Source organism: Hylobates moloch, unplaced genomic scaffold (genome assembly GCF_009828535.3).
Source record: "Hylobates moloch isolate HMO894 unplaced genomic scaffold, HMol_V3 SCAFFOLD_12, whole genome shotgun sequence".
Taxonomy (NCBI): Eukaryota; Metazoa; Chordata; class Mammalia; order Primates; family Hylobatidae; genus Hylobates; species Hylobates moloch.
In genome coordinates, this window is record NW_026652287.1 from 36,682,714 (window position 1) to 36,707,739 (window position 25,026).

At 53.6% G+C, this 25,026-nt stretch overlaps 2 protein-coding genes and 1 long non-coding RNA gene across 4 annotated transcripts in view; 2 read left to right on the plus strand and 1 right to left on the minus strand.

Annotated features, from left to right (window-relative positions):
• RASIP1 (Ras interacting protein 1) overlaps positions 1–14,442 on the plus strand; it is a 21,039-nt gene extending 6,597 nt beyond the window's left edge. The window contains exons 5-12 of the mRNA XM_032169251.2: positions 5,309–5,962; positions 7,407–7,444; positions 7,665–7,816; positions 7,935–8,038; positions 9,860–10,103; positions 10,311–10,483; positions 13,032–13,179; positions 14,030–14,442. Coding sequence (XP_032025142.1) covers positions 5,309–5,962; positions 7,407–7,444; positions 7,665–7,816; positions 7,935–8,038; positions 9,860–10,103; positions 10,311–10,483; positions 13,032–13,179; positions 14,030–14,229 — 1,713 coding nt within the window. The 3' untranslated portion in view covers positions 14,230–14,442. The remainder of the gene's footprint in view (positions 1–5,308; positions 5,963–7,406; positions 7,445–7,664; positions 7,817–7,934; positions 8,039–9,859; positions 10,104–10,310; positions 10,484–13,031; positions 13,180–14,029) is intronic.
• On the minus strand, positions 6,536–14,189 carry LOC131380806 (uncharacterized). Its single transcript, XR_009209036.1, has 3 exons — positions 14,103–14,189; positions 9,973–10,121; positions 6,536–6,637 (listed from the first exon to the last, which is right to left on the minus strand). It is a non-coding gene; the product is annotated as an uncharacterized LOC131380806 (long non-coding RNA).
• Positions 14,443–15,994: 1,552 nt separating the features above from the next.
• On the plus strand, positions 15,995–23,817 carry MAMSTR (MEF2 activating motif and SAP domain containing transcriptional regulator). Of its 2 annotated transcripts, none has more exons than XM_032169257.2 (9): positions 15,995–16,073; positions 18,609–18,647; positions 19,581–19,723; positions 19,902–20,086; positions 20,440–20,542; positions 20,786–20,980; positions 21,313–21,498; positions 21,588–21,642; positions 21,808–23,817. In XM_032169257.2, exons 1-9 carry the CDS (start codon positions 16,016–16,018, stop codon positions 22,089–22,091), a joined length of 1,248 nt encoding a protein of 415 aa, XP_032025148.1. In that variant the 5' UTR covers positions 15,995–16,015; the 3' UTR covers positions 22,092–23,817. The 2 variants fall into 2 exon arrangements, with proteins under 2 accessions (XP_032025148.1, XP_058281476.1); XM_058425493.1 differs by having other exon boundaries at positions 16,011–16,073; positions 19,551–19,723.
• Positions 23,818–25,026: the final 1,209 nt, after the last annotated feature.

The following is a 25,026-nucleotide window of genomic DNA, read 5'->3' on the forward strand; positions in this document are numbered from 1 at the left end:
CTAATTTTTTTGTATTTTTAGTAGAGACGAGGTTTCACCGTTTAGCCAGGATGGTCTCGATCTCCTGACCTCATGATCCGCCTGCCTCGGCCTCCCAAAGTGCTGGGATTACTGGCATAACCCACCGCGCCCAGCCTAAAATTTTTTTTAAATAAAAATTTTTTTAAAAGAAAGATCGCCTTGGAAATATCTATTTCTTGAATCTATTTCTTGAGAAGGAGTAACGGGAGTCCACCTTCTAGGGCAGGGAAGTCGTTTGGTGCCTGGGACCATGTTCTGTTTTGTTTTTTTTTTTTTTTTTTTTTTTTTTTGAGACGGAGTCTTGCTCTGTCGCCCGAGCTGGAGTGCAGTGGCACGATCTCGGCTTACTGCAACCTCCGCCTCCCGGGCTCACGCCATTCTCCTGCCTCAGCCTCTCCGAGTAGCTGGGACTACAGGCGCCCGCCACCACGCCCGGCTAATTTTTTGTATTTTTGGTAGAGACGGGGTTTCACCGTGGTCTCGATCTCCTGACCTCGTGATCCGCCCGCCTCGGCCTCCCAAAGTGCTGGGATTACAAGCGTGAGCCACCGCGCCCGGCTTAGGGACCATGTTCTGGATAAGCCTGTGTTTTCTTCATAGGAGTGCACTGGCTCCCCCGACTCTCCTGTTTTTTTTTTTTTTTTTTTTTTTTTGAGACGGAGTCTCACTCTGTCACCCAGCCGGACTGCAGTGGTGCGATCTTGGCTCACTACAACCTCTGCCTCCCACATTCAAGCAATTCTCCTGCCTCGGCCTCCTGAGTAGCTGGGATTATAGGCACCTGCCACGATGCCCAGCTAAATTTTGCATTTTTAGTAGAGACAGGGTGTCACCATGTTGGCCAGGCTGGTCTCTGAACTCCTGACCTCAAGTGATCCACCTGCCTCGGCCTCCCAAAGTGCTGGGATTACAGGTGTGAGCCACCGCGCCTGGCCAGCACTGACCCATTTTTAGAAGGTGATGCTTTACATTGGAACAATTTGACCACTATTGATGGAGGCAGGTGGTATTGATCCTTCTATCTATTTTACATAGCTGGGTACCAATAGAACTTGATTGGTACAAAAGAGAAAGAAAGGATTGGTGGTTGAGGATCAGTGGGAAGTTACTGCATTAATAGAAATGTAACATGTTGTCTGGGCACAGTGGCTCACTCCTGTAATCCCAGCACTTTGGGAAGCCGAAACAGGAGGATCACTTGAGACTAGAAGTTTGGGACCAGCCTGGGCAACAGTGAAATCTCGTCTCTACAAAAAAGGACGAAAAATTACCCAGATGTAGTGGCACCTATCTGTAGTGTCAGTTACTCAGGAGGCTGAGGCAGGAGGATCCCCTGAGCCCAGGGAGGTCTAGGCCGTAGTAAGCTGTGATCACACCACTGCACTCCAGCAGGGAGAGTGAGTAATGTGTTATTGGAAATATTCATTAAGGAGCAGATATCGATTGAATTATCCTTATGGTGTGGCCAACCGATGGTTAACAATGGTACAGCCAAGCTCAACAAGTACAGCTGGGACCAATGGCAAAACCTTGTCTGTATAAAAAATGAAAAACAAAAAGAAGGTGGTGTAGCTTATTCGACAGTTCCATTTTTACGGTCACAGAAAGATCCAGTTGGGTTAGGCAGCTTGACTGTGTATATGGGTGAGAAGATAAGACTCTCTTCAGGAAAGAGCTTGTATGGAAGAATTCATTCCTCCTTGTGGGGGCAAGGAGATGGGGAGAGCTCACTGTAGTAAGAGGATTGCATATATCATAACAGCCATTCCTCTGGACAAGGCTGGAGAACACGAGGGTCTCTTTTGGGAAGGTGGTCAAATTGGAAGGACATATTCTTCCAGGTGGCAGTTCGTCTGTATAAAAAACGAAAAACAGGTGCGGTGGCTCATGCCTGTAATCCCAGCCTGTATTCTTCCAGGTGGCAGTTCATCTGTATAAAAAACGAAAAACAGGTGCGGTGGCTCATGCCTGTAATCGCAGCACTTTGGGAGGCTGAGGCAGGCAGATCACGAGGTCATGAGATCGAGACCATCCTGGCTAACACGGTGAAACCCCGTCTCTTGCCGGGCGCGGTGGCTCACGCCTGTAATCCCAGCACTTTGGGAGGCCGAGGCGGGCGGATCACGGTCAGGAGATCGAGACTATCCTGGCTAACACGGTGAAACCCTGTCTCTACTAAAAATACAAAAAATTAGCCGGGCGAGGTGGCAGGCGCCTGTAGTCCCAGCTACAAGGGAGGCTGAGGCAGGAGAATGGCGTGAGCCCCGGGGGGCGGAGCCTGCAGTGAGCCGAGATCGCGCCACTGCACTCCAGCCTGGGTGAAAGAGCGAGACTCCGTCTCAAAAAAAAAAAAAAAAGAAACCCCGTCTCTACTAAAAATACAAAAATTAGCTGGGCGAGGTGGCACCTGTAGTCCCAGCTACTCAAGAGGCTAAGGCAGAAGAATGACATGAAGCCAGGAGGCGGAGCTTGCAGTGAGCGGAGATCGCACCACTGCACTCCAGCCTGGGCAACAGAGCGAGACTCCATCTTAAAAACAACAACAACAACAACGAAAAACAAAAATTAGCCAGGTGTGGTGGTGTAGGCCTGTAATTCTAGCTACTTGAGAGGCTGAGGTAGGAGGATCACTTGAGCCCAGGAGGTGGAGTCTGCAAGTCTGCAGTGAACCAAGATAATGCCACTGCACTCCAGTATGATGACAGAGTGAGAGACCCTGTCTCAAAAAAAGAAAAAAAAAAAAAAAGAGAGAAAAAAAGAGGTTTCATTTGAATTGTTCATTCCTTGGAGGCAGGAATACCAGGTGAATCTATTGTAGGAATTCATTTGGGTTTGTCGATTCATGGAGTGGCTGTGATGTGAAAGTTCATTGTAGGTGCCGAGAAAGCATCCCTTCCTGGGTTAGGGAGCAGGAGAGCCCATTGTAGAAAGAGGGCTTTTATTTTGGGTCGTCCCATTCCTTCAGACAGGAATGAAGAATGGGAGATTCTACCTTCAGAAGGTGGTAAGACTGGAAAGGCCCATTTTTCTACAAGGGTAGATGAGCAAATCTTTTGGAGGTAGGAGTCTTTTTGGAAACATCCATTCATGGGGTAGGGGTAATGGTAGAATTTAGTGTAGAAGGGGGATCTATTCATGTCAAGATGCCTGTTGTCTCAGACATGGTTGGTGAACGGAAGGGGGTCAGATTGAGTGGTTCTACATTTATGGAATGGAGATGAGAGTCCATTTTTTAGGACGAGGTCTTCTGGAATGCCTGTCTTCATTTGATAAATGAGATGGAACACTCCATGGTAAGAAAAGGTTGTCCGTGAAGGCATTTATTTATACGTGGAGTGACCAGAAGAGCCCACCATATGGAGATCCTTTTGGAGATGCCCTTTTTGGGGACTGGAATATTAAGAACATCCATTGATGGAAGGGGGATTATCTCTTTGAAATCCTCCGTTAGGGGAGTGGGAGTACTAGGTGAGTCCATTGTAGGAGTATGTCTCTTTGGAAGTGAGATCATCATGGTGTGGGAAATGGGTAAGTCCACTGTAGAAAGGGGGTCTCCTTAGAAGTGCGCACTCAGGGGAAGAAGAAATTGGAGGAAACTTTTGTTCCAAGGGAACCTCTCTCTTTTTTTTTTTTTGAGACAGAATTTTGCTCTTGTTGCCCAGGCTGGAGTGCAATGGCATGATCTCGGCTCACTGCAACCTCCACCTCCCAGGTTCAAGCGATTTTCCTGCCTCAGCCTCCCGAGTAGCTGGGAGTATAGGCATGAGCCACCTTGCCTTGCGCGGCTAATTTTGTATTTTTAGTAGAGAGAGGATTTCTCCATGTTGGTCAGGCTGGTCTCAAACTCCCTACCTCAGGTGATCCGCCCGCCTTGGTCTCCACTGCTCCTGGCCTCTTTTTTTTGAGTCTCACTCTGTTGCCCAGGCTGGAGTGCAGTAGTGTGATCTTGGCTCATTGCAACCTCTGCCTCCTGGGTTCAAGCGATTCTTGTGCCTCAGCCTCCCAAGTAGCTGGGACTACAGTCATGCACCGCCATGCCTGACTAATTTTTGTATTTTTAGTAGAGACAGGTTTCACCATGTCTGGTCTTGAACTCTTGACCTCAGGTGATTCGCCTGCTTCAGCCTCCCAAAGTGTTGGGATTGCAGGTGTCAGCCACTATGCCCCATCCAAGGGAATCTCTTTAAAAGTACCCATTCATTGCTTTAGGAATATTGAGAAAAACTGTTATTGGAAGGGGAAATAAATCTGGAAGCCTTTATCATGGTGGGGTGGGGGTGAAATAATGGACAGGTGGGACCAGGGATGGGGAAAAGGAGATTTCCTTGGAAAGGTCCATTCTTTGAGGGTGAGGGTAGCTGGACATTTCATTTTAGAAATTGGGATCTCCTTGGAAGCATCTAATGCTTGAGGGTAAGAAATGGTAGAGCCCACATTAAGAAATGGGTCTCCAGCTGGGTGCGGTGGCTCACGCCTGTAATCCCAGCACTTTAGGAGGCCAAGGCAGGCGGATCACAAGGTCAAGAGATCGAGACCATCCTGGCCAACATGGTGACCCTGTCCCTACTAAAAATACAAAAATTAGCTGGGCGTGGTGGTGCACGCCTGTAGTCTCAACTACTCGGGAGGCTGAGGCATGAGAATCGCTTGAACCCGGGAGAGGGAGGTCGTGCCACTGCACTCCAGCCTGGCAACAGAGCGTGACTCTGTCTCAAAAAAAAAGGGGGGGTCTTCTTGTACATAGCTGGTCTTCGGGATGGGCATTATGGGACCATCCACCATACAAAGTACCTGGGAAGAGTCCACTCAGTGGCGGTGGGGGTGCTTAGAGAGTCCTTTGAGATCCCAGATCTCCTTGGAGTGTTTATTCAAAGTCGGTGGGGGGCCGGGCGCGACAGTTCATGCCTGTAATCCCAGCACTTTGGGAGGCCGAGGTAGGTGGATCACCTGAGATCAGGAGTTTAAGACCAGCCTGGTCAACATGGTGAAAACCTTTCTCTACTAAAAATACAAAAATTAGCCGGGTGTGGTGGTGGGTGCCTGTAATCCCAGCTACTCAACAGACTGAGGCAGGAGAATTGCTTGAACTCAGGAGGCAGAGGTTGCAGTGAGCAGAGATCGTGCCACTGGACTCCAGCCTGGAGGACAGAGCGAGACTCCATCTAAAAAAAAGAAAAAAGAAAAAAAAGTTGGTGGGAATAGGAGAGTTGTTGTAGAAAACAGAGAAAACAGATCTGAAGATCTGTACTGAACTGATGTCCTTAGTGCATCCTCGTTTCCCCTCCAGGACTTTGTGGTGTATGTGATGACGAGAGAGCAGCACGTGTTTGGTCGAGGTGGGAACTCGTCGGGCCGCTGCGGGTCCCCAGCTCCCTATGTGGACACCTTCCTCAACGCCCCGGACATCCTGCCGCGTCACTGCACAGTGCGCGCGGGCCCTGAGCACCCGGCCATGGTGCGCCCGTCCCGGGGCGCCCCAGTCACGCACAACGGGTGCCTCCTGCTGCGGGAGGCTGAGCTGCACCCGGGCGACCTCCTGGGGCTGGGCGAGCACTTCCTGTTCATGTACAAGGACCCCCGCACTGGGGGCTCGGGGCCTGCGAGGCCGCCGTGGCTGCCCGCGCGCCCCGGGGCCACGCCGCCGGGCCCTGGCTGGGCCTTCTCCTGTCGCCTGTGCGGCCGCGGCCTGCAGGAGCGCGGCGAGGCACTGGCCGCCTACCTGGACGGCCGTGAGCCAGTCCTGCGCTTCCGGCCGCGCGAGGAGGAGGCACTGCTGGGCGAGATCGTGCGCGCTGCAGCCGCCGGCGCGGGAGACCTGCCGCCCCTCGGGCCCGCCACGCTGCTGGCGCTGTGCGTGCAGCATTCCGCCCGTGAGCTGGAGCTGGGCCACCTGCCGAGACTGCTGGGCCGCCTGGCCCGGCTCATCAAGGAGGCCGTCTGGGTGAGCGCCCCCCAATCGCCGTCCAACCCCACCAGCGCCCCAAGTCCCTTCTCCAGCCTCCCCGCCCCACCTTCAACCCTTTTCATAGCTGAGCTGGATGAAACTACTGTTCCCATGACGCCTCGGGAAGGATTTGAGGTTTTGGGGTTTTTTTGTTTTGTTTTTTGTTTTTTTTTTCTGCCTCCGGGGTTCAAATGATTCTTTTGCCTCAGCCTCCCGAGTAGCTGGGATTGCAGGCGCCTGCCAGCACGCCCAGCTAATTTTTTGTATTTTTAGTAAGATGGGGTTTCACCATATTGGCCAGCCAGGCTTGTCCGGAACTCCTGACCTCGTGGTTCACCCGCCTCGGCCTCCCAAAGCGCTGGGATTACAGGTGTGAGCCACCACACCTGGCGTTTTGGGGTTATTAAGCAAGCCCCCCCCCCCCCATAGAATGCTGGGAGATGTAGATCCATTGCACTTAAAGGGAAGCCCAAACTCACCTTAGGAGAGCTCACCTAAGCACGAACTCACCTTAGGAAGAAACCATTATGGGAGATAGTGGGGGAGAGATCCCACTGGATGTGAAGTTGAGAGAGATCAGTGTGAGAATTCACCGCAGCCCATTGGGCTTGGAGCTTGGATAGCAGTGAGCGAGTTCATTCTTGGAGGCGAGGAAGCACAAAGCCACTGGACCTACAGATGGAAGTTCCAGAAAGAAACCATTCAGAATCGGGGAAACGTTCCATCCTATTGAGCTAGGGCCTAACCAGAGAGGTTTAAGGAGTTTCTTGGGGGAAAAAATTGGAGAAGAGGACCTGAAGGAGCTAGACCACGCATAACCATAGGGTGTGTGTGTTTTAAAAAGTTAAGGAGAGACCATTCTAAAGCTTGTGGGATTTGAATTTGTCTCAAGAGCCAGGCGTGGTGGCTCATGCCTGTAATCCCAGCACTTTGGGAGGCCAAGGCAGGCAGATCACCTGAAGTCGGGAGATCGAGACCATCTGGCTAACATGGTGAAACCCTGTCTCTACTAAAAATACAAAAAATTAGCTGGGCGTGGTGGCACATGCCTGCAATCCCAGCTACTTGGGAGGCTGAGGCAGGAGAATCGCTTGAACCTGGGAGGCAGAGGTTGCAGTGAGCCAAAATTGAGCCATTGCACCCCAGCCTGGGCAACAACAGGGAAACTCCATCTCAAAAAAAAAAAAAAGAATCTGTATGAAGAGTGAAGGCTGGTTGCAGTGGCTCATGCCTGTAATCCTAGTTCTTTGGGAGGCCAAGGTGGGAGGATCATTTGAGCTCAGGAGTTGGAGACCACCCGGGGCAACATAGTGAGACCCCATCTCTAAGAAAAGTAGGACCAGTCTCTATGAGAATTGTGCTTCTAGAAAAACCAGAGTATTAACTCTTAAGCCCCTCAGTGGATCCCCCTCACCTTGATTCTGATCTTACTGTTCCACAGGAAAAGATTAAGGAAATTGGAGACCGTCAGCCAGAAAAGTAAGAGAAATTCTGAGCAGAGCGGTCTGGAGGGATGCAGGGGTTGGGTTTTGCATCTAGTTCTGTGTTCACCCCATGCATGTCTCAGTGCAAGTTTCTGCTTCTTTTCCAGCTGCGCAATGGGGGTTGGTCTTGCTGTCCCACTTAGACTTAGATCTTGGGGTTTGTAAACTATGATGAGGGTTGGGCAGGGATCACAAATTCCTTCCTCTTTTTCAAGCCACCCTGAGGGGGTCCCCGAGGTGCCCCTAACTCCTGAAGCTGTGTCTGTGGAGCTGCGGCCACTCATGCTGTGGATGGCCAACACCACGGAGCTGCTTAGCTTTGTGCAGGAGAAGGTGCTGGAAATGGAGAAGGAGGCTGACCAAGAGGGTGAGCTCTGACCCAGGCTCAGGCTTGTCCAAGTCTCCCATCATGCCCTGCACCTGGGGACCTGGGCTCCTGGCTGCCGACTTCTGGTTCTCCCTCTTAACCCCAAGCCTGTCCTCAGACCCACAGCTCTGCAATGACTTGGAATTATGTGATGAGGCCATGGCCCTCCTGGATGAGGTCATCATGTGTACCTTCCAGCAGTCTGTCTACTACCTCACCAAGGTTGGCCCTTGCCTCTTGCTTCCTGTTTGACATAGCGTCACTTCCTGTTTCACGTAATATCACTTCCTGTTTGTGGTAACATCACTTCTTGTTTGAACTACACTGTGTGGCTCTGATGTCACTATTTGACTCAAGATTTTCTGCTTCTCTGACATGACATCCCATCTCACCCAAGGACTTTGCTGTTCTGACACCACTTATTTGAGCTTACATCACTTCCTGCCTTCCGGCTTCTTTTCCTTTGTAATCATCACCTGGGCAAACGCAGTGGCTCACATCTGTAATTCCGGCACTTTGGGAGGTTGAGGTGGGTGGATCACTTGAGGTCAGGAGTTTGAGATCAGCCTGGCCAACATGGTGAAACCCCATCTCTACTAAAAATACAAAATTAGCCAGGCATGGTGGCCTGCGCCTATAATCTCAGCTATTGGAGAGGCTGAGGCACAAGAATCACTTGAACCTGGGAGGTGAATGTTGCAGTGAGCCAAGACTACTTCATGACACTGCACTCCAGCCCGGGAGATGGAGCGAGACTCTGTCTCAAAAAAATAAAATAAAGCCAGATGCACTGGCTCATGCCTCTAATCCCAGCACTTTGGGAGGCCAAGGTGGGCAGATTGCGAGGTCAGGAGTTTGAGACCAGACTGACCAACATGGTGAAACCCCGTCTCTACTAAAAATACAAAAATTAGCTGGGTATGGTAGCGCGTGCGTGTAATCCCACCTACTCAGGAGGCTGAGGGAGAAGAATCGCTTGAACCCAGGAGGCGGAGGTTGCAGTGAGCTGAAATCACACCACTGCACTCCAGGGTGACAGAGACAGACTCCATCTCAAAAAAGTAAAATAAAATAAAACAAAATTAAAAAAAAAAGTAATCATCACCACTTCTGACAGGCTGACCTCACTACCTGGTAACATCACCATTAGCACCTTCTGAATCTCCCACTTTCTAAGTCTACTCTTCAGTCACTGTTAAGTTTCATATATAATAGATAGATAAATGATTGATAGATAGCTAGAGATCAAATAGTGCCAGGAACTGTGATTTAAACTGAAGATCCTCTTTCATCAGGCCCCACGTCCTTCGCTTGCTGACCTCACTTCCTACAGCTCTGAATTCACTTCCCTTTCAGAACGACAGATCTTTTTCTCTGAGTGCCCTTCCTGGAAGGACCTGCTTTCTGCCCCAGTTTCCCCACCACTACCCTTGACCTTAACACCGCTTCTTGGCATTCTCAGGGTTTCTGGCTTATGGTGGGCCCTGATGCCCTATGTGCAAGAATGAGAGAGGATCTTTTGGGACAGATAACTATCAGTCTCTAAGTTCCTCTAGCAGGCTGGATTGTGAAGCCTTTTCCTCCTTCACTTCCTGTACATTCCTGCCAAGTGTGCGTTTATTTCTTCTGTTTCTGACCTCATTTCCTGTCCTTGGCCTGATCTCATTTTCCACTGGCAAACTGCCATCCCACTCCCACTTCCTGACTCTCCATTCTTTTTCTTTCCTTCGGGAATTCGGGATGAATAATTCTTTGACTGAAAGGGAACTCTTTGTCCAGTATCCTTTGTCCTCCTTGAGCTCTCTGCTGAGAACTACAAGTCCCACAATGCACAAGAGGTGATCTTAAAATACTCAAGAAACTTATACACCCTTCTACCAAGTAGGGATTTGCTCATGGAGGCCCTTTGAGTGTTGACTGTAGAATGGACTACAACTCCCAGAAGACTTTGGTGGAGCTCCCCACTATCTTCATGCTCTATTACCCTGAAGCTTCCTGGGAGTTGTAGTCCAATCACTTGTTTCCACTTCTCTATTTCCTCAGACTCTGTATTCAACGCTGCCTGCTCTCCTGGATAGTAACCCTTTCACAGCTGGTGCAGAGCTGCCGGGGCCTGGTGCGGAGCTGGGGGCCATGCCTCCAGGATTGAGACCTACCCTGGGCGTGTTCCAGGCAGCCTTGGAGCTGACCAGCCAGTGCGAGCTGCACCCTGACCTCGTGTCTCAGACTTTTGGCTACTTGTTCTTCTTCTCCAACGCATCCCTTCTCAACTCGCTGATGGAACGAGGTGAAGGTTGGCTGGGAGCTGTCAGGGAGGTAAAGACAGGAGCCACTGAGACTCAGGTCAAATTAGACACACCACGGGCTCAAGCCTTACCTTTGGGTACCCTGGAGAACAAGCTCCAGATCCCAGGCTGAAGGATACGAACAGTCTGGGAGGCAGGAGGACAGAGTCCAGCCAACCAACTGCCTCTCATACCTTTAATGCCCACAGGTCAAGGCCGGCCTTTCTATCAATGGTCCCGAGCTGTTCAAATCCGAACCAACCTGGACCTTGTCTTGGACTGGCTACAGGGAGCTGGGCTGGGCGACATTGCCACTGAGTTCTTCCGGAAACTCTCCATGGCTGTGAACCTGCTCTGTGTGCCCCGCACTTCCCTGCTCAAGGTGACTGCTGGTCAGCTGTACCTGACCCCTGACCTCTGACTCCTCAACCCCCCTCAGCCACCTTCTATATTCTGCTCACCGTTGGAGCTCCCCTTGAACCCTATGCCATCCCCAGCCCCAGCTCAGACACTGTAGGTAACACATTGGCAGGTAGAAGGAAGCCAGCACCAACAATGACTAAACTCAGCTGTGTCTGAATCCTGGTGGAACTTATTAAAAATAGTTTCCAGGCCAGGCGCAGTGGCTCACGCCTATAATCCCAACACTTTGGGAGGCCTAAGTAGGTGGATCACTTGAGGCCAGGAGTTTGAGACCAGCCTGGCCAACATGGCGAAACCCTGTCTCTACTAAAAATACAAAAATTAGCCAGGCTTGGTGGCGCGTGCCTGTAATCCCGGTTACTCTGGAGGCTGAGGGAGGAGAATCGCTGGAACCTGGGAGGCAGAAGCTGCAGTGAGCCAAGATTGCACCATTGCACTCCAGCCGGGGCGACAGAGTGAGACCCCGTCTCCAGAAAAAAAAAAAAAGTTTCCAGGGTCCCTCACTCAGACATGCTGAGTCAGAAAGTGTGGTATGAGACCAAGGAACATGATGATTTTTCGGGTCTCGTCTGTCGCCAGGTGAGTGCAGTGGGGGTCTCGGTCATGACTCCGCCTCCGGTTCCACCTTCTCCTGCCTCAGGCGCCCGCCACCATGCCCGGCTAATTTTTTTTGTAATTTTAGTAGAGACGGGGTTTCACCGTGGTCTTGATCTCCTGACCTCTTGATCCGCCCGCCTCGGCCTCCCAAAGTGCTGGGATTACAAGCGTGAGCCACCGCGCCCGGCCGGAACATGATGATTAAAACATTCATTGAACATGAACTACCTGCCAGGCACACTGTTTAGCACTTCTAGTTTAATGCTGACAAAGCCCCATCGAAGCAGGTGACTATTTTTCGGATGAGGAAACAGAATCAGGTAGGACAGTTCGCTTGATTTCACTTATTTTTCCCTTTTTTTTTTTTTTTTTTGAGACGGAGTCTCACTCTGTCACCCAGGCTGGAGTGCAATGGCATGATCTCGGCTCATTCCAACCTCCGCCTCCTGGGTTCAAGCGATTCTCCTGCCACAGCCTCCTGAGTAGCTGGGATAACAGGCATGCGCTACCATGCCCAGCTAATTTTTGTAATTTTAGTAGAGACAGGGTTTCGCCTTGTTGGGCAGACTGGTCTTGAACTCCTGACCTCAGGGGATTCGCCTGCCTTGGCCTCCCAAAGTGCTGGGATTACAGGTGTGAGCCACCGTGCCTGGCCAATTTCAATTATTTTTATTTTCCTTTCTTTTTAAATATCTTACAAAAACTGTCCCCCATAGACATTTATTTATTTATATCAAATGTTTATAATGGGCTGGGCGTAGTGGCTCATGCCTGTAATGCCAGGATTTTGGGAGGCCAAGGTGGGAGGACTGCTTGAGCCCAGGAGTTTGACCCAGTTGGCAACATACGGGAGACACCATCTATACCGAAAATTTTAAAAATTAGCCAGGTGTGCTGGCACACATCTGTGGTCCCAGCCACTCCAGAAGCAGAGGTGGAAGGACTGCTTGAGCCCAGGAGGTTGAGGCTGCAGTGAGCCACAGTCATGCCACTGCACTCTAGCATGGGTGACAAAGCAAGACCCTGTCTCAAAACAATAAGAAAGTTTACCATGCATTTAAACTGCATTTAAACCATGCAGCGTTCCAAGTACTTTACAATTTTGCCATATTGCATCCTCATACCAACTCTATTAGATAGTTCTTGTTCTCCAAATTTAGGGATGAGGAGACTAGGGGATGGTGACCTGCTGGAAGGTAATAAGTGACCCACCTGGGATTTTTGAACTCAGGCAGTCTAGGTGGAGTCTCTGATGCTAAGCACATTGATGGTTCTGACGTCAGCTACAGCAGGTGTAGACATTGTAAAACAGATATAGAGTGGCCACCATAGAATAATGAATCCCAACTGGGCGCAGTGGCTCATGCCTGTAATCCTAGCACTTTGAGAAGCTTGAGACCAGCCTGGGCAGCACAGTGAGGTCCCGTCTCTACAAAAAATTAACCAGGTGTGGTGGTGTGTGCCTGTAGTCTCAGCTACTCTGGAGGCTGGGGCCAAGGATCACTTGAGCCCAGGAGTTTGAAACTGCAGCAAGCCATGATCGCGCCACTGCACTCCAGCCTGGGCAACAGAATGAGGCCCTGTCTCTTTAAGGACAACAACAACAAAAAATCCCCAAGTACCATCACCAGATTCAATAATATAAACGAATGGCCAATCTTATTTATTTCCACCCCACTCATTTCCTGTCTCCTCAGTTATCCTGAGGCAAATCACATTTTTAAAAATTGCTGGGAGCACACCCTTCCCCACCATCACTTTAGTGATAAACAGACTTCACAGTGCCCGGAAGACACTGCAGAGATGCCATTATCTTCCCGCCACACCCGCTCCCCTTATGGAAGCCCTTCCATTTCATCTCTCGACTGCCCCATAATGACCATCAACCTCTCACCTGGTCTTCCCACCAGGCTTCATGGAGCAGCCTAAGAACCGACCACCCCACCTTGACCCCCGCCCAGCTGCACCATCTGCTCAGCCACTACCAGCTGGGCCCTGGCCGCGGGCCATCAGCCGCGTGGGACCCTCCCCCTGCAGAGCGGGAGGCTGTGGACACAGGTGAGGAGCAATGGGATACAGCATTGGGGCTGTCAGCTTTCTTCTTCTTTTTTTTTTTTTGAGACGGAGTCTCGCCCTGTCACTCAGGCTGGAGTGCAATGGCGCGATCTCGGCTCACTGCAACCTCTGCCTGCCGGGTTCAAGCGATTCTCCTGCCTCAGCCTCCCGAGTAGCTAGGATTACAGGTGCGCGCCACCATGCCTGGCTAATTTTTTGTATCTTTAGTAGAGACGGGGGTTTCACCGTGTTGGCCAGGCTGGTCTCGAACTCCTGACCTCGTGATCCGCCCGCCTCGGCCTCCCAAAGTGCTGGGATTACAGGCGTGAACCACCGCACCTTTCTTCTTTTCTCAGGATCTTGGAATCCAGATCCCCAGTTTCCTTCTAACCCCAGATTCCCCTCCACTAGGACATAAGTGCAGGACCCAGCCCCTTCCCCCGTCAAGATACAGGAGTTCAAGCCCCCAGCTCCCTTTATTCTCTGGGGTTCGCATCCCTAGTCCATTCCCTCCACCAGCCACCCACCCACCACCCCTAGGAGTCCAGGTCTCGGGACTTTCACTCCCCTGAACTTGACTCCTCCACCTTTAGGAATCTGTAAGGCAAGTTCCCAGCTCTTTCTCAGGGATTTGGGAAGCCGTTTCCCAGGCAACGGTGGCCTTCCATCGTGTGAACTACAACTTCCATCATGCCCAGGGGCTCCTAGAGTAGAGTGTGAACGGACCCCGCCCCATGAGTTGCTGGGGTTTGTAGTTTTCTTCCTTTGGGTGTGACGCAGCCTCGGCTCTCTCCGATGCAAACTACCTCACTCCCACTTTCAGACTCTAACCGCGCCTTCTTTGGCCTCACAGGGGACATCTTCGAAAGCTTCTCCTCGCACCCGCCCCTCATCCTCCCCCTGGGGAGCTCGCGCCTGCGCCTCACTGGTCCAGTGACGGACGACGCCTTGCACCGTGAACTCCGTAGGCTCCGCCGCCTCCTCTGGGATCTTGAGCAGCAGGAGCTGCCAGCCAATTATCGCCATGGGCCTCCCGTGGCCACGTCTCCTTGAGAACCAATATCAAACGAGCGCGCGAACCTTGAAATGTCACGGGCTTCTACTGACAGGAGCCCGCCTGAGCGCAGAGCTTTCTGGGAGTTGTAGTTCTTATCCCGCGTGGAATGTTGGGAGATTGCGTTTTCGGGAAGTAGCGGATGGGACGGTGGGAGCATGGGCTTAGGATGTGAATGCCAGGGAGCAATAAAGGTATCTGTGGTATCGGCAGCGCCTCGATTGTTGTTAAGACTCAGGGGCGCTAATGATGATTTTCTGCAGAACAAGGTTGCAGGGCCCTTGTCTGGGCCCCTGCCGAGTCTGAGGAGGTATTTATAGCCACGGCCTTGGCTCGCCCTTTTGCATGTAATCCAACCCAAGAGCACAGGAGCCTCCCACACCCCTCAGAACACGGCCCTAAGCTTGCTCTGCCGATTATAAGGCCCTCAGTCCTTCCAGTGGGAACCAGCGATGTCTCCCTTCGACACCCCCCCAAATCCATACTCCAGCCCCCTCCTCCCTCAGACCCAGGAATCTGAGTCCCCAGACCCCTCTGGACCTTTTTGCCTGCCGTGCACACCGCCGAATCCCAACACCTCTGTCCCTGTTCCCAACACCCCAGAGGCCCCTGCCTCTTTTTCTTCAAACCCAGGACTCCAGGTCCCCATCTGTCTCCTAGCTTGGATCCAGGAATCTGGGCCCCAGTTTGAACTTTTCACTCCCCTGAACTTGACTCCAGTTGCTGCGTCAGGGAAAAAGTAGGCGACAGGTGGCACCTGCCGGTAGGGCCGGGACACGACCACCTGCCGCTGCTGCTCACCCGGCGCCCCTCTCCAGGCACCTGCTTCTGTCAGTCGGCCTGCCACCGCTCCACCCGACCCCACAGCCCCAGGACGTGCAGGAGAAGCGAGCCGGGGAACCCTGACTTCCCCCCTCCCACCCCCCAGCATCCCCCCAGGACGGCTCAGGCCCTCCCAGCGAGTGCTCCCGCCCCATCTCAGGGTCCCCGGCGGGGCTCCCGTCACACCCCAGGAAGGTGGGTTGGAGGCGGTTCCAGGCTGGTGGGGCGGAGCCTGTGGTGTCCAGCCTCGGCCTCTAGACTCAACCCGCCCCAGAGCACAGCTTCGCCGAGCCCACCTGGTGAGAAGCCCCTGGGGTGGACGGGGCGGGGAGGGGGGGGGTGGGAGGCGCACTCCTCAACGGTTCTATCCCCTCTCTGGTCCCAGTCCCTTCCCCAGAGGCCCTGGTGGCTGACACCCTACTCACTCCTTCTCAGATGCAGGTCACAGGGACCCTTCTATTCAGAAACCTGTCAGGGCTCTGTTCCCCTCTCCACCCAGGATCTTGGATTCTCATCTCCTTAGAGTATTGAGTTCCAGCCCTTAACCTCCTTCTCCTTCAAGATTCCAGACTCCAGGCCCTGCTGCTTCCTCCCTTTCCTAGACACAGGGGTCCCAACCCACAATCCCTTCCTCCTCAGCACTCAGGAGTCCCAGATTCCAGGTCCCTCCCCTCCCAGGATCCCAGAGTTGAGGCCCTCAGCCCCTGTCTTTCAGACCAGGGGGCTGGGTCCCCAGCTTCCTCCTCTCTCAGAGCAAGGTGTCCGGATCTGCAGCCCCCTCCTCTACAGCCCCTGGGATCCGGAAGTTAGGGCCCAAGGCTGCTCCTATTCCCACCTCCCTCGGGCGCTTTCCCTGCTGAATTCACTCTCAGGGGCAGCCTCCTGACCTCCACTCTGAGCCAGCCCTCTATGGGGCCCCTACCCTGCCCCCTCTCCGTCCAGGTCCCCATCCCGGCCTTGGCAATGACCCTGGCGGCTTCCTCCCAGCGTTCCCAAATCATTCGCTCCAAGTTCCGATCTGGTGAGAGAGGGCTGTCTTCATGTGTGGGGGATGGGATCCTGAGAATGCTGTACTCTGGGGTGGGAAGGGAGGGGTGGTAGGACCCATGAGGCCTGTGTTTTTTGTGCAAAAGGTCATGTTGCGTAAGGGAAGCCCAAGCACAGGGGTCCAGCTGTGGTGGATCAACGAGTGTGCAAATGGCTAGTACCACGCTCACGGGGGGAGCAATGGGGATTGGAGGCCAGAGGTAGGCGTGCAGAGGGTTCAAGCACTGAAGAGAAACAAAAGCTTACACTGGCACACATGCAGGGGCAGAAGAGCAGAGGAGGGACTTCAGAGGACCAGTGTGGGAGTTTGGGTGAGGGGACAATGAGCTGTCAAGCTGTGAAAGTGTCAAAGGTCTTGTTTTAGTTCCCAGGGCAGGCAAAAAGTCTGCAAGTATAGTTGGGCATGGTGGCACATGCCTGTAATCCCAGCTACTTGGGAGGCTGAGGCGGGAGAATAGCTTGAACCCGAGAGGAGGAGGTTGTGGTGAGCCGAGATCACGCCATTTGCACTCCAGCCTGGGCAACAAGAGCCAAACTCCATCTCAAAAAAAAAAAAAAAAAAAAAAATTGTGCAAGTGTTTCGAACTACAGATCAGTTCCTAAGAAGGCAAAGGGTACTTGAGTGTGCACGTGAGTGTGCCTATGTGGTTGGATGGGTACAAAGACACCAGAAATCAAAGAGCAAGGAGTGTACAAAAAGGCGCATATGTCCAGAGCAGAGCAGAAATGTGCAAAGAGAGATCCTTGCTCCCAAACTGGGGGACAAACCCTGACTGCACATAAGATAGTTAACATTCATCCAGGCGGGGCACGGTAGCTCATGCCTGTAATCCCAGCACTTCGGGAGGCCAAGGCAGGTGGATCACCTGAGGTCAGGAGCTCAAGACCAGCCTGGCCAACATGGCGAAACCCTGTCTCTACTAAAAATACAAAAAAATGATGCCGGGCAAGGTGGCTGACGCCTGTAGTCCTAGCACTTTGCGAGGCTGAGGTGGGCAGATTGCCTGAGCTCAGGAGTTCGAGACCAGCCTGGGCAACACGGTGAAACCCCATCTCTACTAAAATACAAAAAATTAGCCAGGCATGGTGGCATGCGCCTGTAGTCCCAGCTACTGGGGAGGCTGAGGCAGGAGAATTGCTTGAACCCAGGAGGTGGAGGTTGCAGTGAGCCGAGATCACGCCACTGCACTCCAGCCTGGGTGACAGAGAGACACTCTGTCTCAAAAAAAAAAAAAAAAAAAATTAGCTGGGTGTGGTGGTGAGCACCTGTAATCCCAGCTACTTGGGAGGCTAAGGCAGGAAAATCGCTTGAACCTGGGAGGCAGAGGTTGCAGTGAACCGAGATCGTGACATTGTCCTCAAGCCTGGGTGACAGAGCAAGACTCTGTCTCAAAAAAAAAAAAAGAGGACTAGGCGCGGTGGTTCACGCCTGTAATCCCAGCACTTTGGGAGGCCGAGGCAGGCGGATCACCTGAGGTCGGGAGTTCAAGACCAGCCTGACCAACATGGAGAAACCCCGTCTCTACTAAAAAATACAAAATTAGCCGGCATGGTGGCGCATGCCTGTAATCCCAGCTACACGGGAGGCTGAGGCAGGAGAATGGCTTGAACCCGGGAGGCAGAGGTTGCGGTGAGCCGAGATCGCGCCATTGCACTCCAGCCTGGGCGACAAGAACGAAACTCTGCCCCCCCCCCCAAAAAAAGATTGTTAACATTCATCCTGGGCAACACAGCAAGACCCTGTCTCTACAAAAAATTAAAAAACAAAACCTATTTAGCTAGGTGTGGCGGTGCACACCTGTAGTCCCAGGTACTCAGGAGACTGAGGTGGGAGGATGGGTTGAGCCCAGGAGTTCAAGGCTGCAGTGAGCTATGATCGCACCCCTGCACTCCAGCCCGGGCTACAGAGCGAGACCTTACCTCTAAAAAAATAAAACAAATTAAAAAAAGGAAAAAACAGCGTTAACATGGATGCTGAGGCAGAGTGAGTCAAGGATGAAGAGTGTGCAAAAACATGCAAGTGCACAAAAATGGCATGTGTGCAAAACTAGAGTCCAGAGAGATGCATACTTAAAATGTGGATATGTGGAGAGTGTTGACTGTGGGAAGGCCCCGAGATAGCACAGAAAGTAGCAGGAGTGCATGGATAAAGGGAGGCGAGGTGCAAAGGGGCCAGGCTGCCAAGATGGCGATTGCGCAGGGGGTGGGGTGGGCACACGCTTGCTCATGGAGGGGGCAGGTGGAGCTAGGGGCAGGGCTGCCTCCTGCCTGCACGCTGGCTGGCTCGTAGCCCCAGAATGGCGCTGGCCCGCGGCGCTGCGCTGGCAGGGAGCAGGCGGGAGGCCCGAGGAAGGGAGCCTGCTGCCCGCCCACCCGCCTGCACAGGCTGTGTAAGGGGGCTGGGCACGCATATCCCGCCAACAACTGCAGCTCCCACCCGCCTGCCAGGCCAGGCTCCTGGACACTCCCTTCCCGCCTTCCTCCTCCCACCTCCCTCCTCCCTCCACAGTCCTCCAGCTTCGGATCCACAGACGGAATCAGGAGCAGAGTAAGTGTGGGCCCCAAACGGGAGGGTATGGTGACCCCCGCCTCCCCATTGGGATATCCTGGAATACAGCTGCCAGATAGCCCTCATTAGTTCCTGCAGCTCAGTCTCCATCCCCTGGGACAGACCAAAATCCCATCCTGTCCTTTGCCAAGGATCTAGGGGTCCAGGTCTCTGGCCACCCCACCCCTAGGAGCTCTGCTTCCTGCTTCTCCACCCTAATGAGATGCTTGAGTTTGGATCCTGCTTCTTTGGAGAAGACAGGCATCCCGGTCTCCACATTTGGTATACATGAGAAGCTCTGGATGTAGCTTTTTTTTTTTTGAGATGGAGTCTTGCTCTGTCGCCAGGCTGGAGTGTCATGGCTCAATCTAAGTTCACTGCAACCTCTACCTCCCAGGTTCAAGCGATTCTCCTGCCTCAGCCTCCTGAGTAGCTGAGATTACAGGCACGCACCACCATGCCTGGCTAATTTTTGTATTGTTAGTAGGGACGGGGTTTCACCACGTTGGCCAGGCTGGTCTTGAACTCCTGACCTCAAGTGATCCGCCTGCCTCAGTCTCCCAAAGTGCTGGGATTACAGGCGTGAGCCACCGCGGCCGGCCTGGATGTAACTTTCAGCCTCTCCCTCTCCCCAAGAACCAGGAGTGCAGGCCCCACCCCTATCCTAGCAAAACCTCAGACATCTGTGATCCTCAGCTACCACACCCCTTTGTGATAGAAAATTCCTGCTTTACTTGAGAATGTAACAACCAGAGCCCCGCCACACCTCCGCCCTCAGATCCAGGAGTTCAGGCACCCATCTCCCAGCACTCAAGTCTCTTGCTCCCTGGCCTGCCCTCCCGCACCCTGGGTCCCCGCTTTCCACACAGCCTTGCTCCTCCTGGCCTGGCTTGCTGCCTGCAGGCCTCTCAGGGTCCTTCACCGTCTCTGCAGTCTCGGATCCGGACCCGTGGATCTCAGCCTCAGGCCCTCCTCTGGCCCCGGCCTTGCCCTCGGGCACGGCGCCTTTCCTCTTCAGCCCTGGGGTCCTGCTCCCCGAGCCAGAATATTGTCCTCCTTGGAGGTCCCCAAAGAAGGTGAGTCTCAACCGGAGGGAGAGGTCCCTCTGAGAGCCTAGCCTTTGTCTCCCTTGCTGCTGCTGCCATTTTTGCTCCTCTTCGGTGGCATGGAGCTGACTCCATACTTTGCATGTAGCCCTGGGGCAGGAAGGTGGGAGCCGCGCTGAAGCCTAGCACATCACACCTGCCCTTTCAGGCGTCTCCCAAGATCTCCCAACGTTGGAGGGAGTCCAAGCCCAGGGGGACCTTGACATACCACCAGTACATGCCCCCAGAGCCGAGACAGGGATCCAGGGCAGACCCCCAAGCCGAGGGGTCCGCCCTGGGTCCTCCTGGGCCACCTCTGTGGGAAGAGACAGACTCGCAGCAGCCACATCCTAGGTATGACACCCGCTTCTGTTCTCCCAGGACCCAGAAATTCAGGTCCCAGCATCCTCCTCCCTCAAACCTCGAGTCCAAGATTAGGGGATTCGGGCCCCCAACCCTCTCCTCTCCCAGGGTTTAAGAGTCCAGGATCCCAGCCCCTCCCTTCGCCCTTCAGACCCGAGTCTGAACCCCTAGTTCCTCCTCCCCCATGCACAGAAATCTAGCCCCATGTTTGCGCCCTTGGCGACCCAGAATTCTGGGCCCACACTTTTCTGCATCTTCCCCAGCCCCCCGTCTTTGAGGACCCCAGAACGCCTTTTCCCCCTCTACCTCTCTAACCTTTGTTCACCCCTCACGATTATCACCAGGATGAAGCCCTCTCCCCTCACTCCCTGCCCACCAGGAGTCCCTAGCTCCTCGCCCCCTCCACACAAGTTGGAACTTCAGACCCTTAAACTGGAGGAGCTGACGGTGAGTTTGGGGTGTAACTTTGCAGGCTGGCTCTCTCCTTCGGTGGGGTCCCAGAATTCCAACCCCGCAGCCTCTGCCCTCTGGAAATCCAGGAGATCGGGTACCCAGTCCCGTCCTGTTTTAGGGTCCCAGGAGTCCGGACCCCCAGTGCCTCCTTTCTCGGTTTCCAAATATCCTGTCCAGCTCCTGCCTGCGCCCGGGAGCCCGCCCAGCACTGCCTCTTCCCACCCACCCCCTCCCCAGGTCTCAGAGCTCCGGCAGCAGCTGCGCCTGCGGGGCCTCCCAGTGTCGGGGACCAAGTCTATGCTCCTGGAGCGCATGCGCGGCGGCGCCCCGCCCCGCGAGCGGCCGAAGCCGCGGCGCGAGGACAGTCCCGCGGGTGCTCCCTGGCCGCGCCTCAGACCCAAGGCCCTGGCAGCCGCCCGGCGTCAGGGCTCGGTGAGGGCGGGGCTATGCGCGTGTGGACCAATGAAGAGAAAGCAAAGTGGGCCGGGGCGGGGTGTCGAAAAAACTAGCCAATGAAGTGTGGGGGCGGGGACCAGCGGTGGGAAGCCTTGAGGCGAGAGGGCGTGGTTCAGGGCAACAGGGGGCGGATCTTTAGAGAAGAGGAGCCAATAAAAGAAAGGGGGCGAGGCCAAAGGGAGGGGTTGATGAGCGAGGGGTCGCGACAGGATCAAGGGGTGGAGCCACACGTTGCGAGTGGGTAGGGTTGCGCCCTGTGGCGCCCTGTGGGCTTGGCTTATGGGAGCTCGCCCTCTTGGCTGTTCTAGGTCAAGCCCAGCGCAGCATCTCACAGGCCACCTCTTCCACGTGCCGCGGATACCCCGGGGACGGCTCTGGCTCCAACTCCCACTCCGGCTCCTGTTGCAGCTCCAGCCCTGACCCCTTCCTCAGCGCCGGGCTCAGCGACTCTGACTCTGGAGGAGGAGCTGCAGGAAGCGATCCGGAGGGCGCAGGTAAGAGGGTGTGTGTTGAATCCGGCTAGGGTTCTCCAGTCAGGTCCAGGTCGGAGTCCCGAGTTCACGCCAGATTTCTCCATCCGCAGTTGCTTCCGAACCGGGACATCGATGACATCCTGGAGGATCAGGTGGAGCCTGGCGGTAGGATCCAAACTCCTAGATTTAGGGGAGGTGGGGGCTGAGGTTCCGGACTCCTGCGTCCAAGGGAGGCGTCAGCGGGGGAACTGGATCCTGGAAATGGGGTATGGGGGGCTGGCGCCCGGACCCCTGACTTTCCAAGCTCACGTACCATTCTTTATCCCGCAGACCCCCTGCCCCCTATTCCCCTGGACTTCCCTGGCTCCTTCGACGTGCTGTCCCCCTCCCCGGACTCTGAAGGCCTCTCATCTGTTTTCTCCTCTTCACTCCCGTCTCCCACGAACTCCTCCTCCCCTTCTCCCAGGGACCCCACGGACTCCCTGGACTGGCTGGAGGCCCTGAGCGGGGGTCCTCCTCTGGGTTCTGGTCCCCCACCCCCCAGCATCTTCTCCGCTGACTTATCTGACTCCAGCAGCAGCCGGCTGTGGGACCTGCTGGAGGATCCGTGGTGATGGATTCTGGGATTTACAGAGACTGAGAACTGGTGGGGGTGGAGAGAAGCTCCTTGGGGGAGGAAAGGGAACTATCAGCAGAGCCCCTCCTACCGCAGACACAGGATCGGAGACAACCTCCAACCCCACCTGCCTCCTGAAGTGCTGCTGACATGCAACTGCCTTAACTTTGCCTACCTAGCCTCCTTATGATCCCCCTCCGGGGTGGTATGGTTGGGGGGCTTCTTTTGCTGCTGGCCACGGCAAACAAGCTGCTTGCTGCTTCCTTCAGAGACTCATGGATGTTTTTACATGTCCCCGACCCCAGTAGATGGCTCCCTGTTGTTTGGGGAGACTGGAAGGTGGTTATGCCTTCTGAATGCAGGAGAGGAGCAAGAAAGAGTGGAGAGGGAGAATGGGGGAGCCAGACCCTGACCTCCCGGGGTTCTGGTTGGAGATGAAAAAATTTGAAGCATCAGCTTCTCTTGGAAGCAGAGCCTGAGACAAGATATAAATGCCAGTGATTTACTAAAGAAGTGTTCTGGCCGGGCGCAGTGGCTCATGCCTGCAATCCCAGCACTTTGGGAGGCTGAGGCAGGTGGATCACCTGAGGTCAGGAGTTTGAGACCAGCCTGGCCAACATGGTGAAACCCTGTCTCTAGCAAACACACACACACACACACACACACACACACACACACACACACACACATTAGCTGGGCATGGTGGCACATGCCTGGAATCCCAGCTACTTGGGAGGTTGAGGCAGGAGAATCGCTTGAACCCGGGAGGCGGAGGTTGTGGTGAGCTAAGATCGCTCCATTGCACTCCAGCCTGGGCAACAGGAGCGAAACTCCATCTTAAAAAAAAAAAAAGAAAAAGAAAAAAAGAGAGAAAAAGAAAGAAATGTCCCCAGGAGAAACCAGTGGAAGAGTGGGGAAGACAGGACAGCAAAGGGGAAGAGGAGCAAGAGGTGACTTCAGGTGAAGTTCCAACCTCAGCCTAATCCTGCGGGGAGCTCCAGAGCACAAATTAAGTTGTGGAGTCTTTCCTATCTTGGGACACATGGAACTGGGCCTTTGTATCTCCGTGTTTGAGCTTATTATAGCCAAACAACAAACCACCCCCAAACCAGGCTCAGTGGCAAACACCTGTAATCCCAGCACTTTGGGAAGCCGAGGCAGGCAGATCACTTGAGGCCAAGAATTCAAGACCAGCCTGGCCAACATGGTGAAACCCGTCTCTACTAGAAATACAAAAAAACTGGGCCGGGCGTGGTGGCTCACGCCTGTAATCCCAGCACTTTGGGAGGCTGAGGCGGGTGGATCACGAGGTCAGGAGATTGAGACCATCCTGGCTAAGACGGTGAAACCCCGTCTCTACTAAAAATACAAAAAAATTAGCTGGGCATGGTGGCGGGTGCCTGTAGTCCCAGCTACTCGGGAGGCTGAGGCAGGGGAATGGCGTGAACCCAGGAGGCGGAGCTTGCAGTGAGCTGAGATTGCGCCACCACACTCCAGCCTGGGTGACAGAGCGAGACTGTCTCAAAAAACAAAACAAAACAAAACAAAACAAAAAACTAGGCATGTGTGGTGGTGGGAGCCTGTAATCCCAGCTACTTGAGAGGCTGAGGCAGGAGAATCAGTTGAAACCAGGAGGTGGAGGTTGCAGTGAGCTGAGATCATGCCACTTCACTCCAGCCTGGGCAACAGAGTGATACTCCATCTCAAAACAAACAAACAAACAACAAAAACCCACACCACCCCAAAACTTAGAGTTGTAAAACAATAACTATCCATGATTGCTCACAAATGTATGGGTTGACTGGGCTCAGCAGGGCAGTTATTCAGTTCCATGTGATGTTGGCTACAGCTGCAGTCATCTCAGGGCCCACCTGGGCTAGCACATACAAGATGGCACATCAGATGTGTGTGGCACCATGGTGGGGATAGCATGAAGGCTGGGCCCAGCTGGGTTGTGCAGTGTGACACTCCATGCAGGGTCAACACTGTCCCTCTGTGGCCTCTCCACCAGGGTAACTGGATTTCTTGCATGATAGCTCAGGGCTCCCAAGAGTGAGTATTCCAAAAGTGGGGAGCAGAAGCTACCAGTCTCTTAAAGACTAGGCCTGAAACTGGCACGATTTCTCTTCCACTGTATTTTAGAATTAATGCAAGTCAGGCAAGCCCATGTTATATACAGGAGGGCACTGTACAAATCTGTGAATATCAGGGACATGCTCACTAGGGGCTACATCTGGAGACTTGCCACTATACCACCCCTAGTCAGTCATGAGCCATGGGTCATGGAGGGAGGGAGGAATGATGTAAACTCCCGGGAACCTCCAGCCCAAGGGCAGTCCTGGGAAGAATGTCGTAGGGTAAGTTGTTAGCAGCAAAATGTTTTAAAATGTAGGTTTTGGCCAGGCGCGGTGGCTCATGCCTGTAATGCCAGCACTTTGGGAGGCCGAGGCGGGTGGATCATGAGATCAGGAGTTCGAGACTAGCCTGACCAATATGGTGAAACCCAGTCTCCAGTAAAAATACAAAAATTAGCTGGGCATGGTGGCATGCGCCTTTAATCCCAGCTACTCAGGAGGCTGAGGCAGGAGAATTGCTTGAATCTGGGAGGTGGAGGTTGCAGTGAGCCGAGATTGCGCCACTGCACTCCAGCCTGGGTGACAGAGTGAGACTCCATCTCAAAAAAAAAAAAAAAAAAAAAAAAATAGGTTTCAGGGCCAGACACCGTGGTTCATACCTGTAGTCCCAGCTACTCTGGAGGCTGAGGCAGGAGAATCACTTGAGCCTTGGAGTTTGAGGCTGCAGTGAGCTATGATTGCACCAGTGCACTCCAGCCTGGCAACAGATCAAGATCCTGTCTTTCAAAAAAAAAAAAAAAAAAAAGGTTGGGCCCAGTGATTCACACCTGAAATCTTGGCACTTTGGGAGGCCGAGGC

Excerpts from the sequence above, each read along its gene's own strand:
- MAMSTR (XM_058425493.1), top strand. The coding sequence starts at position 16,016 with ATGACCCTGGCGGCTTCCTCCCAGCGTTCCCAAATCATTCGCTCCAAG. Across the intron at positions 20,087-20,439 it reads TCGCAGCAGCCACATCCTAG|GATGAAGCCCTCTCCCCTCA; the intron begins GTATGACACCCG and ends GATTATCACCAG. Across the intron at positions 20,981-21,312 it reads CCGCCCGGCGTCAGGGCTCG|GTCAAGCCCAGCGCAGCATC; the intron begins GTGAGGGCGGGG and ends TGGCTGTTCTAG.